The sequence below is a fragment of the Mercenaria mercenaria genome, unplaced genomic scaffold, assembly GCF_021730395.1.
Source record: "Mercenaria mercenaria strain notata unplaced genomic scaffold, MADL_Memer_1 contig_897, whole genome shotgun sequence".
Taxonomy (NCBI): Eukaryota; Metazoa; Mollusca; class Bivalvia; order Venerida; family Veneridae; genus Mercenaria; species Mercenaria mercenaria.
Window position 1 is genome coordinate 24,908 of NW_026463809.1, and position 16,054 is coordinate 40,961.

The 16,054-nt window shown below is 33.3% G+C and overlaps 1 protein-coding gene across 1 annotated transcript; it reads left to right on the forward strand.

Annotated features, from left to right (window-relative positions):
• The first annotated feature begins 902 nt into the window (after window positions 1-902).
• Window positions 903-9,543, forward strand: LOC123535637 (uncharacterized). Its single transcript, XM_045318368.1, has 6 exons — window positions 903-1,000; window positions 3,825-3,942; window positions 4,867-4,967; window positions 5,616-5,715; window positions 8,231-8,355; window positions 9,252-9,543. Exons 2-6 carry the CDS (start codon window positions 3,825-3,827, stop codon window positions 9,279-9,281), a joined length of 474 nt encoding a protein of 157 aa, XP_045174303.1. The 5' UTR covers window positions 903-1,000; the 3' UTR covers window positions 9,282-9,543.
• The last annotated feature ends 6,511 nt before the right edge of the window (window positions 9,544-16,054 follow it).

The window sequence follows — 16,054 nt, forward strand, 5'->3', positions numbered from 1 at the left end:
AATGTCCATATCCCTATTTGATTTGTTTTAAAGCTATGACATCAGTCTATTTATTCTATAAAGGGCCCACATATTCGCACTGAAACTTAAACATCTAAAAGAATTTTTTACATTGATTAAATTTTAAAATATAATTGCAACAATATAACCATTGATGTAATATATTATAATAAGCTATCAAAACTCCTTCAGGAAATAAAGAAAATGCTACATAGACATAGATGTTCAACTTTATTACGATGTTTATGCTGATTGGATATAAAACTTAGATAATAGATGCAACTAATTCAATAGCGCAAAATCAGACATTTCCGCATGGCTAAACTTTCACGATTTATAAACAATCTTATTATGTGAGGTTTGTTCTTTGCCGCCGTAAGCCGTTAATTTGTAGGTATATCATTCATTTCACGATAAGTTATATTTAAAATAGAGGGATAATGCAAGTTTTGTTTGTTTATTGTTGTTGTTGTTGTTTTTTTTTTTGTTGATGTTGTTGTTTTGTTATGTTGTTGTTGTTTTTTTCTGTAGAAGGCCGCGGGATTGTTCACAGAGACCGAAGCGATTCAATATATTCACGGTTATCAAAGACCTAATTCGAAAGAATGTAAACAATTACGCAAGAATAAATATTCAACACTGAAACAGCTTTTCAAAAATAAATATCATGTATTAACACCACGTAAATCACCTTGTTATAATTAATACACGATTTTCTCTCATTAATACATGCCCGGATCCATTCAAAAAAAAGTAATATTTTATGCAAGAATATTAAAAAATGCTGAATAAGGGTAATACTCCCTCGCGAAAATTTCAGGGTTTACATTATGCATACAAGTTACATATAATTAAATTGTCTCATTTATTTATAACCCCTTCAATCTTCTAATTATTTTTTCAGAATTGAGTGAGTGCTTTCAAAGTAGAGACTTAAGAATTCGCTTCGAATTTTTCGTTTTACTTTGATTTGGATATAGGGCATCAGACTTAATAAAAGGTAAGTGCTTATTTTCTGCGTTATGTTTTGTATATAATCAAAAAGTTTTGATACATTTGATAAAATTGTGACTTCAGTGTGGAGTTCATTATCATATATTTACTCAGGCTTTGTTCTATTTATAGCAATGAGTGGATCAAACATTTCCTTAATTTATGTAAGGAAAGCGTTTTCTCGTGAGAAATTTGACATATTTTATAACAGCGGCTTTACACTCTGTTACTTCCAGTTAAAAAGCATTTTAAAGTAAGTGATCAACTGCGCATGGATATATTTTGTTCCGTGTTACTACAATAGACAATTTTCCCCAGTTCTCGGTTATCTCCGCACTGTAGTCCAAATCTAGGCTTAGACGGCTGGGTGGAAACTGCTATATTTTGGCGTAATAACCGTTATTTAATTAAATAAACAAGAGTGCCAGAATGTCACAATATACGCCCGTCACAGCAAATTTCTTTACACTAGCACCTGTATTTGCAAATGGAATTTTAATTTTCCAATTTTCCACATAAAAACTCCTTACCAGATAGAGATGCTTTAAAATACACCGAAATTTTGAAAGAAACATCTATGTTGTACTACAGAAAAGTGGTCTTGGTTTTTCCCTACGGTCAATTATAAAAAAAGTTACAATATAAGTTATTTACAGTAACAACTAAGGGAAGTTAATCTTATAAAAATATTTATTTTTTTTTAAATAAAAAAAATATTGTAAGTCCAAACAAAATCCTTACTAGGTAGAGATAGGTCAAAATACACCTCCAAATTGTATGTAACATGCATGTTGTACTACAGGAAAGTGGTCTCGATTTTTCCCTACGACTAGTAATGAAAAAGTTACAATATAATAGCTATATATAGTAACAACAAAGGGATGTATTTCTAAAGAAGGGACCTGCGCTTGACACTTCGTCTCATGATGGTGTACAATTGTGCCAAGTTACATCAAAATCCCTCCATGCATGAAGAAGAAATGCTTCGGACAAAGTCATTCTTGTATCTGACATTTGACCTCTAAGTGTGACCTTGACCTTACACCTAGAGACCTGGTTCTTGCACATGACAATCCGTCTTGTGGTGGTGAACATTTGTGCCAAGTTATATCAAAATCCCTCCATGCATGAAGAAGAAATGCTCCGGACAAAGTTTTCATTCTTGTATTCTTTGACCTTTAAGTATCACCTTGACTTTAGACCTAGGGACCTGGTTCATGCGCTTGACACTCCGTCTCATGATGGTGAACAATTGTGCCAAGTTACATCAAAATCCCTCCATGCATGAAGAAGATATGCTCCGGACAAAGTCATTCTTAAATTTGACTTTTGATCTCTAAATGTGACCTTGACCTTAGACCTAGGGACCTGGTTCTTACGCATGACACTCCGTCTCATGATGGTGAATAATTGTGCCAAGTTTCATCAAAATCCCTCCATGCATGTTTATTTGTTGTCCAGGATATAATAAGCTTCTCTTGATAATGAGTGCAATGTATAGTTTTTTAATCATGTTTAAAAAATTATTATAGTGCCAAAATATTGATTAATTGCTGATAAAATTAACACGTTAACTATTTTGTATAACGCTTTATAGTTCATATATATTTATAAAATCATTGAATTAAATGAACAAATAATTTCATTATCTACAAGAACTATCCAAGTACCTTCGTAATGCAAAATGTCTTTAAATTTCAAAATTTCACACATTTCCTGTCTACTAGGTCGTCATTTCTGTAATGAAAAAAGTCTATAAAGTGCTTTTAAAGCAAGCAGGAGAGAAACATACCTCACGCCCCCTAGCACCGATTTGTCGGAACTTTATTATTTTAAAGTATTACTGAATGGACTTCATGATGGAAAAATTCATTAACACGTGACGAGTAATAAACATGCACATAATTTCAAATGCATACTATAGAAGGTATTGCTTGATAAAAGGATAAAAGGACTGACTGCTCTACGTTATGTAAATTGGCTTTTCATATGAATTAATTATTTCTTTATTGGTGTTTGAACATAATAACGACCACAGTATGTGGGACAGTACCGGTTCTGATGGTGCCAATTATTTTATCTAATTCAACAGAGGTTTAACAGAGATATTTCCCGATATGTATGCATGTTTCTTTTTGAAATACTGTCTTTTTAAGTCATTAAAACTCTAACAGTGTACAAAAATAAATAGAGTGACTGAGCTAGTCTATGCGATGTGTACGTTGAATAAAGAAATACACTTACGAAGTGTATAAAATATGCCAAAATACTCTTAACAACAAAACAAAATCAGCTGTGCTAAATAACTGAAACATATACTCGTAGAGTATAACATTATAAGTTTAAGATTTTGTGGTACAAATATAAAGGCATATTCTTCAAGATATTTGTATTCGCGGGAATCCCAACAGTATACATTTACACTATTTCTTTGACTTTTTCACTCGACTTCTACATAATATTATCAAGAAGTTTCAAAACTTTGTATAAACGTTATATCGTAGCACTCCTTTTCAAACAAATTCATAAAAATGAATAGTTATGTTGTGATCAGCTAAGAATAGTTCAAATTTGCTGGATAATGTAGCCATATCTGCTGGTTATGATTCCCATGCATTTTCTTTATTGAAGAGTAATATTTTATAGTTGAATTGAATCTTAATTGTATTTTCAGTCAGCACATACGTATTTACTTACTTGATATAAAATGCTCAGTAAGCTCGAGCCATGGTTCCAAACATTTTAGATCTCTACCTAAAATCATAGTAATTAACAGTGAAATTTCGCATAAACTAAATAAATCTATAACTTTCGGTTATTTCCATTTGCAGATGATACAGCTATGGTATGTTGGACTTCTGATCACGGCCGGTGCTTTCACTTACGTTTCAGCATGCACGTGCGGCAAAGTCCCGACTCTGCAGGAGTTTTTCTGCAATTCGCAATTTTGTACGATGAAGTTTGTATTTGAAGTTGTTAATAATATACTGATTTCCATAGATTTTTCTGGTTGCATAAATTCAGGAATAAAGCCCACCAACCGTTTATTTCATCTTCATGAATTGAATCCCATGAAGTCATAGCAACAATGTTTTGGCTAAAACTATGAAAATTCACGTTCACAAAATTAAATGATTTTCTGTAGTTTTTTTTTTACACTTTTGGTGTATTTTCACTTTTTTTCATTCATGAAATGAGAAAATTGAGCATGTTTCACAATTGTATGAGTCTCATCATACTTATTTTAGATGAACTGAACAATTACTATGTACAAATGTATTATGATTGCCCTGTGTCCGTCGTTGTTCGTCGTTGTAGCTTGAAACAACATCTCACCTGAATACTTTGGTCAAATTGCTATTGCAACGGAAAGGAAAAGCTTTTGAAACATCTACTTGTCGAAATATTTTCCGAATACCAAAATAATTTTCCAGAATTTTGATTGTCTACCTACTTTCTTCAACATGTCGCAGTTTGTCAGAAAGCAGGCGTAAGAGGATAGGTCTATTTTTCCTTATCTTGCTAGAAATCGCTAGCAAAATTTAAAAAAAAAATAATATCACAGAAATGTTCCTCAGGTGACCCCATTTCAAGCCACTCGATGTATTTTTGTAATATCATGCCCGCAGTTTTCCTCTATTTCATTGTTTCTCTGGTGCCTCTTTACGACAGCTTTCCACACCATTAAAACTATTTTGTTTTGAAAAAGAAATGTATAGCCAACAGGGCAACAAGTCCCATATACTTCCCATTTGTTCTCTTATAAGATTCCTTTAGATATTTTGATACACATGGAATGATTTTAAATTGATAATATATTGCAAATTCCGTCTTACAAGGACCATCATAATCTCCTGAGCTTTTTTTTTGCAGCAAGTGTGTTTACGATCGAAAACACTGGGACTGTAGTGCGAACAGGTACAGGTTCGGGAAGAGTGTATGAAGTGAAACGGTTGCGCCAATACAGAACTATTGTAAGATTGTTTTAATTACTTGGAAATGGTTAAATTATACGCTTGTGACAAGTTATTGCAATCGGGCGTCAAAAAAGATTTTTTATTTAAGTGTCTATTTAAATAGTCTTCCTTCAATGTAACTTTTTACATTTAGTTTGTTTTCTTTTGATTGATGGTACTTAGATATATTTTTAATTCGATATTTTGTTGGGTTTCTTATTATCCGATGGTTAATCATACCTGTATACGCTACTATGAATAGTAACAAAAAGTAATTATAAATGATCATTATTGCCGCCGTTGAGAGATATACGATAACATAATCTTAATAATACGTCAATATTTCCTGAAAAAGGTATTTCTGATAATTTGTTCAGACTTTGATTACATGAGAGATGAAAAGGCAAAGAAATTGACACGTATCAGTTTGTTGAAAATACGATAACTGAAAATAAAAATATTGAAATGAAACCTATAGCTATAAGGTAAAAAAAAAAACTGCTTGTGTGTGCCTTTTGGCCATTACTGCATACAAGTTTCTTAATGGCCCTCAGGCTAAAGCTCTTGTGCTGTCATGACTTTGGGTGTGTCATTATGCAACCTCGAGCTGTCGTATATTTATTCATGCAGCTGTGATGAATAACCAGTCTATCAATTATATTACAGGAACTGGATGATAAGCCTGATGTGACTAAATTGTATACATATGATGGTGGCTCCTTTTGTGGAGTTACGTTTGTCCCAGAGGCATACTACCTTGTCACAGGTAACATACACTAACACTGCACGGTGACATGTTTTTGTGCGGCAAAGTGAATGCATACGTTTATCGTAATTATTAAAAATGCATGCAATGCACAGATCGTTCATTTAATGAATGACGGCATAATTACTGAAACAAATTAAACTTTATAGTTGTCGATACAATAAGGAGAAACATTTTAATCATTATTCAATAGTTTATAATAGTTTTTTTAGTGTCTCATCCATATACATACACAAAAGGTAACACAGTAAAAGAACACGAGATATGTTAAAAATACAGTTTAAAACAACATATATCATTCACTTTAGAATTATGGGAGATATTTTAAAATTTGACATTTACGTTATTTAAGACAAAGAAAGACCTACTTTCTTGAAACAGTTATCGAGTTAACAAAACATGCAAACTGTCATCATTTACAGACCAGGCAATATGCCCGGGGAAAGCAAAAATACTACAAAATTTCTTTCCTTCTCACACCAAGGTGTTAATTAGGTTCTCACTGAGGGCATATGACTGCTAGCAATTAGCTTGATTATAAAGGCAGCACCACTGCAACTATATTAATTAATCTTATCTTATGTTATATTGTTTGTACAGATACATGCCCACTTGCTGCCTTTCATGACAATTTAGCACTGACTGTGTGTTATGAGCCGATTGGAACTAGAGAAATATATTTGTATATCTGCTAGGATAGTAACACGGACCCTTGTGGCGCCAGCATCTTATGCTGAAATATGTGGGAAGCTACTCCCATGTTCTGTCGAACACCTCTAACTAACAATAGAGTTGAGCATAAAACGGATACATAAAAGCCGTTACTCTGGCATATGTTGCAGGATAATTTTTTGAGAGGGTGGGGTTGCCGTTACACTGTTCGTAGCGTCAGAGTTACTTCAGTGTTAGCTGAAGTATAACAAAGTTTTATCCTTATAGCCATATTTTTGTGCATTTCTGCTTTGTCCTTTGCCATAGAAAATGCATTTTTGTCTTATTAACAATATAGAGATTAATTTCGTATCTCCTTATTGCCTTCAAACATAGTTTAGTGAGGATATTTAAAGTAGTTTTGTTGTTGTCGTACGATCAACGGAAGGATGGACAGACGAATGGACTGATGGGATACAGACATAAATTTCCATCACACCGCTTAAATATAATTAGAAATTTTTAAAGATGAACATTGTTTGAACATGTGTTCTGAACGTAAAATAAAATTATGAACTTTAATCAATTATGAATTGATAAATTGTCAATATATAAGCTGGATTGGGGCCCTCAATAATAGAAGTAGATTTTGTAGTGCAATTGCCCTTAACAAATTGGAGATATTTTCAACAAATTACTGTTTGTACGTCACAAATATTACTTCATAGCTTCATGCGTCATAGTGGCCGTTCAGTTGCGTATTATATTATATCATTCCTTGATGATTTTATTCAACGACACTTCATTGTTTGGGATAAATTATTTCTTATATATCTCAAAATAAACTTTAAAAAGCAACAAATGTATAATCACTCGTTTCTAAGTTTTCAAATACATTCATAGTAAGAACAATATATCTAACTAAAATATTTCCCTAGATACCATTCAGACTATTTACAAATAAAATTAATTCTTCTTTGTAAAATGCGATAGCAGACTTTAGCTAAAGTTCTTATAATTGACTTTTATGTCTGCCGACTTAAATATATACTTGTTTGGAGTTTTTCTTAGTTTAACTTCAAAGTAAAACAAACACTCAACTGAATTTGAATATATGTCATTTAATAATAAATGACGGATTGTGTTTAATCTATCAAAATTATTTCGAACAGAACATGTAATTAAATCCAACATACTTTTCTATGTAAATTATATATATAAATATATATACACAACATCTATTATGTATGTGACACAACTATCCATTGACTACAATGAAATTAAATGAATTAAAAATAATCCGCCAAATATTGCAAATACAGTTTGCAAATAAATGTGATTATTTGACATCAGAAAATACAACTTTCTGCGTCTCTTTGAAAGTGTATAGATAACGCATGTATTTCTACAGAATCCCGAAAGAGCGGTTAAATTTTATTAAAACGTTGTATAATGTACGGGTAGTTTCATGTCTGTTTTTAATTTCAATGTTTGCTTAAAAGAATTATTTTGCATCTTACTCTTGCAAGAAGATATCTTGTTATGTGCCTTCTTCCTGTATATTTATGTCTGTTTGTACCAAATGTGTTTATTATTCCAGCCATCAATTTTGTGTATATGTGCACTCAGTCCGTGTGGACATGTATATTTTTACACGTTCACCTGTTACCATGTGAATTGCTGAACGAGTGGAATTGGCTTTTCCTCTACTAAACAGACGAAGCAGCTTCTTCCTACGTGCAATAAAATACTAAAGTACACGTTAAACCCGTTTTTGTGTCTTTACGATGGTTTAATAATTCTCATTATTCATATTAACATTATTAGCATTTTGTACCATAAATCTTGTCGTTAAATTTTACAGGGTATTACAGAACATTTCATGGCCAGGTACAAATGTGGACGAGCACGTGTTTCTTCCAGGCGTACTATGGAGAGAATCCGTTGGAAACATTTGTCGCTCCTCAATGCAACACAACAAGACCAGATGTAATTATTGCTTTTATCAAATGCTTTACAACATTCTCTTCCCAGAATCCTCTCATTCGTCATTAGATTGCTTCGTAAACGGAAGTGAAAGAACAACAATATTGTATGGAAGATTGACTTTACATCTAAGAAGGACACGGCACATCAGCCGTCCGATTCGTTTTCAAAAAGATAAAATGCTACAGGAAATCGATTTTCTTTGAAATACACAAGTCTTCTAAAGAACATTTTATTGTTTGCCAATATCTTAAACATTACCTGAAATACTCTTCTCAGATATGGAGCTTTTTATTTTTACATAAGTTTCAACAAACTCAATATCAGTCATCATAATTATATAATTCTACTCATGATTCTTTTTTTAAAGGTCATAAACATAAGTTAAGTGTACATGCTTTTTTCGGAATTTACTGAAACCAGATCTTGTCTCAATAAACAGCTTATATGATAAATTAAAACCAATATATAGGACTATCTATTTATACGTGCTAACGTCCCTAAACTTATTTTTTACCACAAACGCTTAAGACTCTTCAGTCACTTAGTGATAGTGGCCATTAAGTGAAATCTTCATCATTATGAAATCAATAGGGAGGGAGCATAGAGACCGACCGTGGTTTCTAAATGATGAATGTTCCACTTCACTTTTAGTGTATTTACTACTGCAATGTAGCTATAAAAAGATCAGCCTCCTAATAACTCTCTTTACAAAAACACTCTTTAGAAATTCGTTTTACGTTTGTATACTAGTTTGAAATAGTTTTTTATATTAAATGTTTTAATGTAGTAATAAAAATAATTAACAAACTATAAAATAAAATGAATTGATTGATCGACCTGAAATGTTGCTACATATTTTTTGGCGAACAATTTTAGATCTTTTGTTTATGTTTCAGATCAAGACGGATCAAGAACCTATAGCTTAAGTGGAAATTGTCTTCTGCTTTGAACGACAGCGAAAATTGGAACTTCGAAAATCTGGGCATAATTGATATTCCTAATTGGTCGTTTAAAAACAGAATAGAACTTTATTGAAGGATCTCAGATTACCAAATATCATTTTGCAATAACATATGCACAAAACATTTAGATCTATACCACAAATCATACATACGAGGTTTGGTGGAACATTCATTATCTGTTTGTTGAACGTTTCTTTTTTGTGACTAATAAAAATTAACAAAAGTTTTAGTAAGTTCAAGCTGAGGTATGGAATTCCAATTGAATACTGTTAAGGACCTCTAACAGTTTTAAAGCACTAGACCCGTAACTGCACTCAACAATTTCCGTATGGTTACGTGTTGCCATGATGCACTTCAACATTCTTTGAGAGTAAATGTAATTAAACGCGCACGCGACTGTTCGTTACATCTGGAGAATGCCGAAATCGCATGCGGATGTTACGTACTTTGCGATTATCATTCGGTGTTTACTATAAGATCCTTTCATTGGTTGTAGGTGCAGATGGGAATATCCGGCCTCGAGGGTAACTGTTTAGGCGGTAACGAGGCTCCCTGCCGAGTTACCGCCTAAACAGTTACCCGACAGCCGGATATTTCCATCTGCACCTATAACCAGTGACAGAATCTTTTTCTTGCATACCGATTTCAAGAAATAATAATAAAACTAAAATCAGTCGAACGGCTTTCTTTTTAGAACTATTTCTTATGGCAGTGTATTTAAACAAAGCGCGGGAAACCAACGTCCGTAAACAGGAAAGACGTCATGACGTTTCAAAACAAATAACAATGTTTAGTTCCGGTTTTGTTTTATCAGTTGCGGCGTAACGTTATGAATTTTTGATAAAATAACGTGATTTGAATTGAGAAATATACTATCAGAAACCAATAGGAACTGTCAAGGTACTGAATTTTTATTCCGTTTTTTAAATAAAATATAAATTACTACATAAATCATCTACATATATGTAGTTCGTAATACGTCATTTACAGCACGAGAGTCATCTTACACCCCGGAGTGTAAGATGGATTTTTCCAGCACCAGTAAAGATACCGGAAATCCCCGTCTGGTATGCAAGAATACCTTAATATTTTAATTAAGATTTTACCCAAAAAGTAACTTGTCCAGATATTCTGCAAATTTCGTCATAACGTATGGCCTGCAAATGTTGGTTTTAGATTTAGAACTTATTTTTCTTACGAAGTAAATGATGAAGACTGCAATTATTATTACTGTCATATATATGGATAACAGAAATATTGCTATAAAGTAGCATGCCTCCCCATGCCTCGTTTTGCACGAACTTGTGTCTACATATTCTACTTGATATGTGTAAATGAGACATTTAAGGAGACTGAGAGGCAGGGAAAGGGAAGGCGGTATGGAAAGTTGATCTAGAGACAAAACACTATGAAAGTGCAGACTTTGACTTTAGTAAATATGAAAAAACATCCTCAAACTGAAATACTCGAAAAATGGGCTATAGCCAAGGTGGCGAGATGGTTGAAAAATTAGGTTTATTTTACAACTTGAAAAAAATATCTATAATATTTCGTTTAAAGTTATCAAATATTGACTATCTGGTTTGTTCACATCTGTACAAAAGAACACATATAATATACAAGTACAAAGTATTTCAAAATAAAGTTACCACAGTTTAAGAGAAATATTAAAAGAACATTTACTTTTGCCATTTAAGTGATGTAAAAACAAGACAGCATCATAAAGAAACACCAAAATTATTCTAATATTTCGGGAAAATGACATCAGCCCGTTATACAGGTTGAAACTTTAAATCATTGTTTTTTCTTGTTTTGTTTTTTGTTTTTGATTTTTGTTGTTTTTTGGACAAATTCATCTGCTCATTCGCATTGGTAATGGCTTTTGTAAGATACCATATATATGTCATTTAGAGGGCAATGGGTCATTTTACTTACTTCCAAAAATAGGCAGAGTTCATGCTTATCTGACGAAGGTCCTTCGCGAAGCAAAGATTCTATAGTTATCACATACTATAGAATATTGTAGCCTCGCACCGTGGTACTTAAAAACCAACAAATGCGCAAATTGCAACAATACGTAAACAATAAAGGACAAATTTAATCTTGCGAAACTATCTTGTTACGGTAGAGTTAAGTGTTGTGCTAGGATAAATGTTCGCATCGGTTTAAAAAAAAAAAAGGATATGCATAGTCAGTACTGTTCAAATATGTATACATGAAGTATTTCATTAGGGTCATCTGTGCCCTTGATGCTGTAAATGAAAATGGTATCAAATTTATTCGTTATTTTGTTCTATGTTTATTGTGTTGGTATGTTAGCCTGTGAACTGAGGTGCTTGACTGAGACGCCGGACAATCTGTAAAATATACAACAAAACTATGACTATTTGGCGTATTGTCTGTAGTATTATCATTAAACATTGCCCTGCTAAATTTCAAAAATGGACAAGCCAATCATTCAATTTGAGCAGTACCATTTATTATCTGAAGAGGAATTCACTGAAAATTTACTGACTGAATATCGAACAGCACAGACCAAGATTAGCATTCGCGGATGTGCACTGTTCGTAAAGGCAGGAACACTTGCCACCAGCATGCCAAAGATAAATGATTGCATTAGTACATAATATACACGTTTTCACAAAGTATCAGTTGTGCACACTTATAATATATATGAACATAAAGTAAAGCAACAACAACAGTGGCAACACGAGGCGTTTCATACACTAATGTGGCTACACTGAGGCATAGGTGGTTCCCTGGTAGAATCAATAAACTTAATATTGAAAATAGCAAGCTGATGCACTCCTCTTTCATATTATTATCTTTTATTTACAGGTATATTTTCCTATTTATGTGTAAAATAAATTACACTACAGCATATCTTATGTACAAGTTTCACACCCATTAGCCGTGCCTTACTTAAAAAGTTGGTTGGTATCGTAATTATGATTGACGGTGCAGAATCGGCAGATTCCATCCTGTCCGAAGATTTCGATGCACTCAAAACAACAATCGTTCAGGCAGTTGGTTTGAAGGGATGGAATTTCAGAGAGGAAGAGAAAGTAAATAAATATTTTGGCCTCAACATTAATGTAAAATAAAACACTCTGGCACGCTTCAAGAACGCAGGCTCCCCAAAGTTCAAACCACAGCACGCGGACGTGTATGGAGTAGCACACACACACATACGCACGCGTACACACAACGCACATGCACGCACACATACGCGCACACATATGCACTCACACACGAGGACAAAAAAAACAATCGAATTATCACAGTACAGTTTTGCATCCCCTTGGAACGTTTATTGGTGAACACCCAACCTCATACAATAAAAGGAATTCCAGTCAGGTGTGGCAACATTAAATGCAAACCTAAAGAACCAAAAATGCATGTACAAAAGAAATACTTCTCAGACATAACATCAAGAGAAACACCATTAAGGGCTCGACAAAACAGGCAACAAGACAAATACAAAACAGCTTAGTCCCGCTGAGATATAAAAACTGCCCTCTGCCTGTTCCGTCAGACGCAATCAAAGAGGGAAGCATATCCAACGGTTCAAGGGATGAACACTAAATATTCGGTATGTCTCAAAACAGCTTGGTCATAACCGCTTTAACAAAACGTGTTATAACTTTACCAAAATACAGTAGGAAATTGCCATGACCCAGGATCTTACGAATTTGTAAAATAGAAAAATTGGAAAACCACAGGTCGACAAACAGGACATTAATGACAAACCAATTTCCCATAACAATTGGGTTTTGTTAGACCTTCTCACACATTTTACTTATGAGTTTTAAAACTAAGTCTGAATTACGATAGTAAAATGTAGCAAATGTTTACCTAATAATAAAAGTAGCCTCACTGAATACTTTCATTTGTAATATAAAGACAACGTTCACTGTATTCTCGCTCTGTAGCACCAAATTGATAGTGAAATATATATCCCATTAGATGTTGCCAGTCCAAATGGGGGAAATTAACAATACTAAAGTTAAAATCTTCCCTTTTGTCATAAATTCTGATATGCATATTATTGTCATATATAGAGATGTAAATCTAAAAACATGTATCCGAATTGTTAGCTTTGAGTTCTTCCATACACACTTGCTCCACAAAATGTTTCAAAAATAATGGAAATGCATGGAAAGGAACAGTCATTATTTTTCTTCACGAGAACATGGCTCCAAACCGCCATTAAAGTGCCTCCCTACTTAGAACGTTTGGCTGGCTACGGGCCTGTTGTATGCTACTTGTTGATTACAGAATAACAATCTTTCTTTCAGTACTAAGACGTTAAACTCATTCAGAAAAAAAAATTGAAAAGTTGCTTTCATACCCAAAACCTTTACTAAATTAAACTTGCCTAGTTTTAGTAAACACATAGATAGTAAATCCTTCTTTAATATGCGCCAATTAAGCGTCTGACTTCTAAATAGGTTATCAGTGATAATTGTACGCAGTTTTGACTAAAAGATAACGTTTTGGAAAAACCACTCTTTGGAAAACCCTAAATTCCAACGTAGCATCGGTTGTAATGATGGAATTCGAAAATATGTTGGTGAGTAATACGTTGTCAATATGTACGATATGTTTCAAATATTACATTACCCATCATTGTCACCATAACATAAGCATAAGTTTTCGTAACAGATATGTATTATCGTTTGTACTGTTGGCCTATACAACAGATCGGTGGTGATCAACAATCATTTCATTTATTCAATATCACATTGGAAGCAATACAAAGACAAGAAACGTGGAAATTCCACGAAAACCTGGTTTTCAATTGCATTACGCCAATAGGTTCTTTAAAATAATGGTCATATTCTATTATACATGTATGTTTATTATAACTATGACCATATTTTTCCTATTTTTAGTTACCCAATGGCATTAAAATGACCTTTTTTGTCACACAAAAAAAAAAGCAAAAAGAAAAAAAACTTTTGGATCTCAGTGAGATTTGAACCGACACCCGTCCATTTCACAGCATAAAAATCTATTTTTTATTTCAAATATGATCCCATTTTTCTATTTTTAGCTACACTGCCTTGACCTAGATCCAAGTGAACTCAAATACATTTCCAACCTTTTGTGTTTGATAAAATCTATCTATACACAAAGTGTACCAAAACTAAAGATATTGAGTGGAAGCCAGTTTTCTACTTTAAGTAACAGTGGCCCCAAATATCATTTAAAGCTAATTTTTCAGATAAGCTTGCTGTACACAAAGTTTGGTGGCAGTAAATGCGTCCAAACTAAAATTATAAAGCGAAAACCACCTTTTTGATGAGATGATCACACTGAGTAAACAATGTATTTTAGAGGAAAAAAATCTATTTTAGTAACTGTGACTTTTACCTTGAACAAATGACATTAAAATTACCTTTTTATGAAAAAAATGTTTGAATCTCAGTAGGATTTGAACCGACGCCCTTCCGTCACACTGACTAAAAAGTACCTTTTGGCCCAACGCTCTAGACTACTGCGCTACCGTGGAATTTTCTAAGTGTGAAGATTAAATCAGTTATCCTGACCTTGAACTTAACCCCAATGACCCCATATACAATCTCAACCTTGGTTTTTCTATAAGCTACCTATAGGCCAAGTTTAATTTCAATACATCAAATTGAATGCAAACTAAAGTTATTTTTGCGGAAACCAAATTTTCTATTTTTTAGCAACATAGACCTTGACCCAAATGACCCAAAATGCAATCCCTACCTTCGTCTTCTTATCGTCTATCTACAGGCCAAATCTGGTGTCTATAGCTTGTTTCAAACTAAAGTTATTGTGCGGAAATCAAGTTTGACGACATACCCCAATCTAATAACTGGTTTTCTACGAAAACCTGGTTAAAATCACAATTGGATGAGAATACTTCAACCATTTTGAACTTATGTTTATTGGAATGTGATATAGAACAGAAAAGATCATGCACTTTATTCATTTCGGAAAAAAAATATAGATATATCTTTGTTTTTACTAGGTGTCATCGCTTATACATACATAACAGCAATAAAATATTACTAAAAGCTTTTTTGGTTCCAGGTATTACAGTAAGTCAAGTTTACAAGCATGTCACTTTAGAATACACGCCATTATTTCATTAAAATTGTGAACAAGTCGCTAAACTACAATAAAACCCAAACACCGTATGCAATTTTTCAACATGTTCATTTCCAACAAGTTTGGCAAAGTATGCATATAGGACACTGAAACTGAAGTGAATGAAAATAAGAGTTAGATATTGAAAACAATGCAAGGAGAATACAAATTTTCTGCATTGTTTGGAAAGTGTCGTTACGGTTTACTACCTTGTGCACGAGAACTTTGGTTATGCATAAGGATATCTTGCAAAAATCATATGTCATTAAGTTTGTACTACTATTCACTTTCAATTTGCTACCTTTTTATTGATTTTTGCGAGAAAAACATTGCTTCTCACCTAAAATGTGTAGGCGAGTCCCTTTAAATCAAAATGATTTATGCGACATCCTGTATGAACGTCTGGTAGAATGATTTTCTACACATTACTATAATGTCTCGATTCAGTAAACACGACTGACCAATTTCACCCTGTTGAATACGTAACGCGATAGACAATAATTTCACGCCTTTACTATCGAAACGCGCGTAATTTTTAGCTTTTACTACACACAAACACAATATACAAGGCCAGACTAACATTTAGAATACCGAAAAGCACGGGCTTGCTCGTG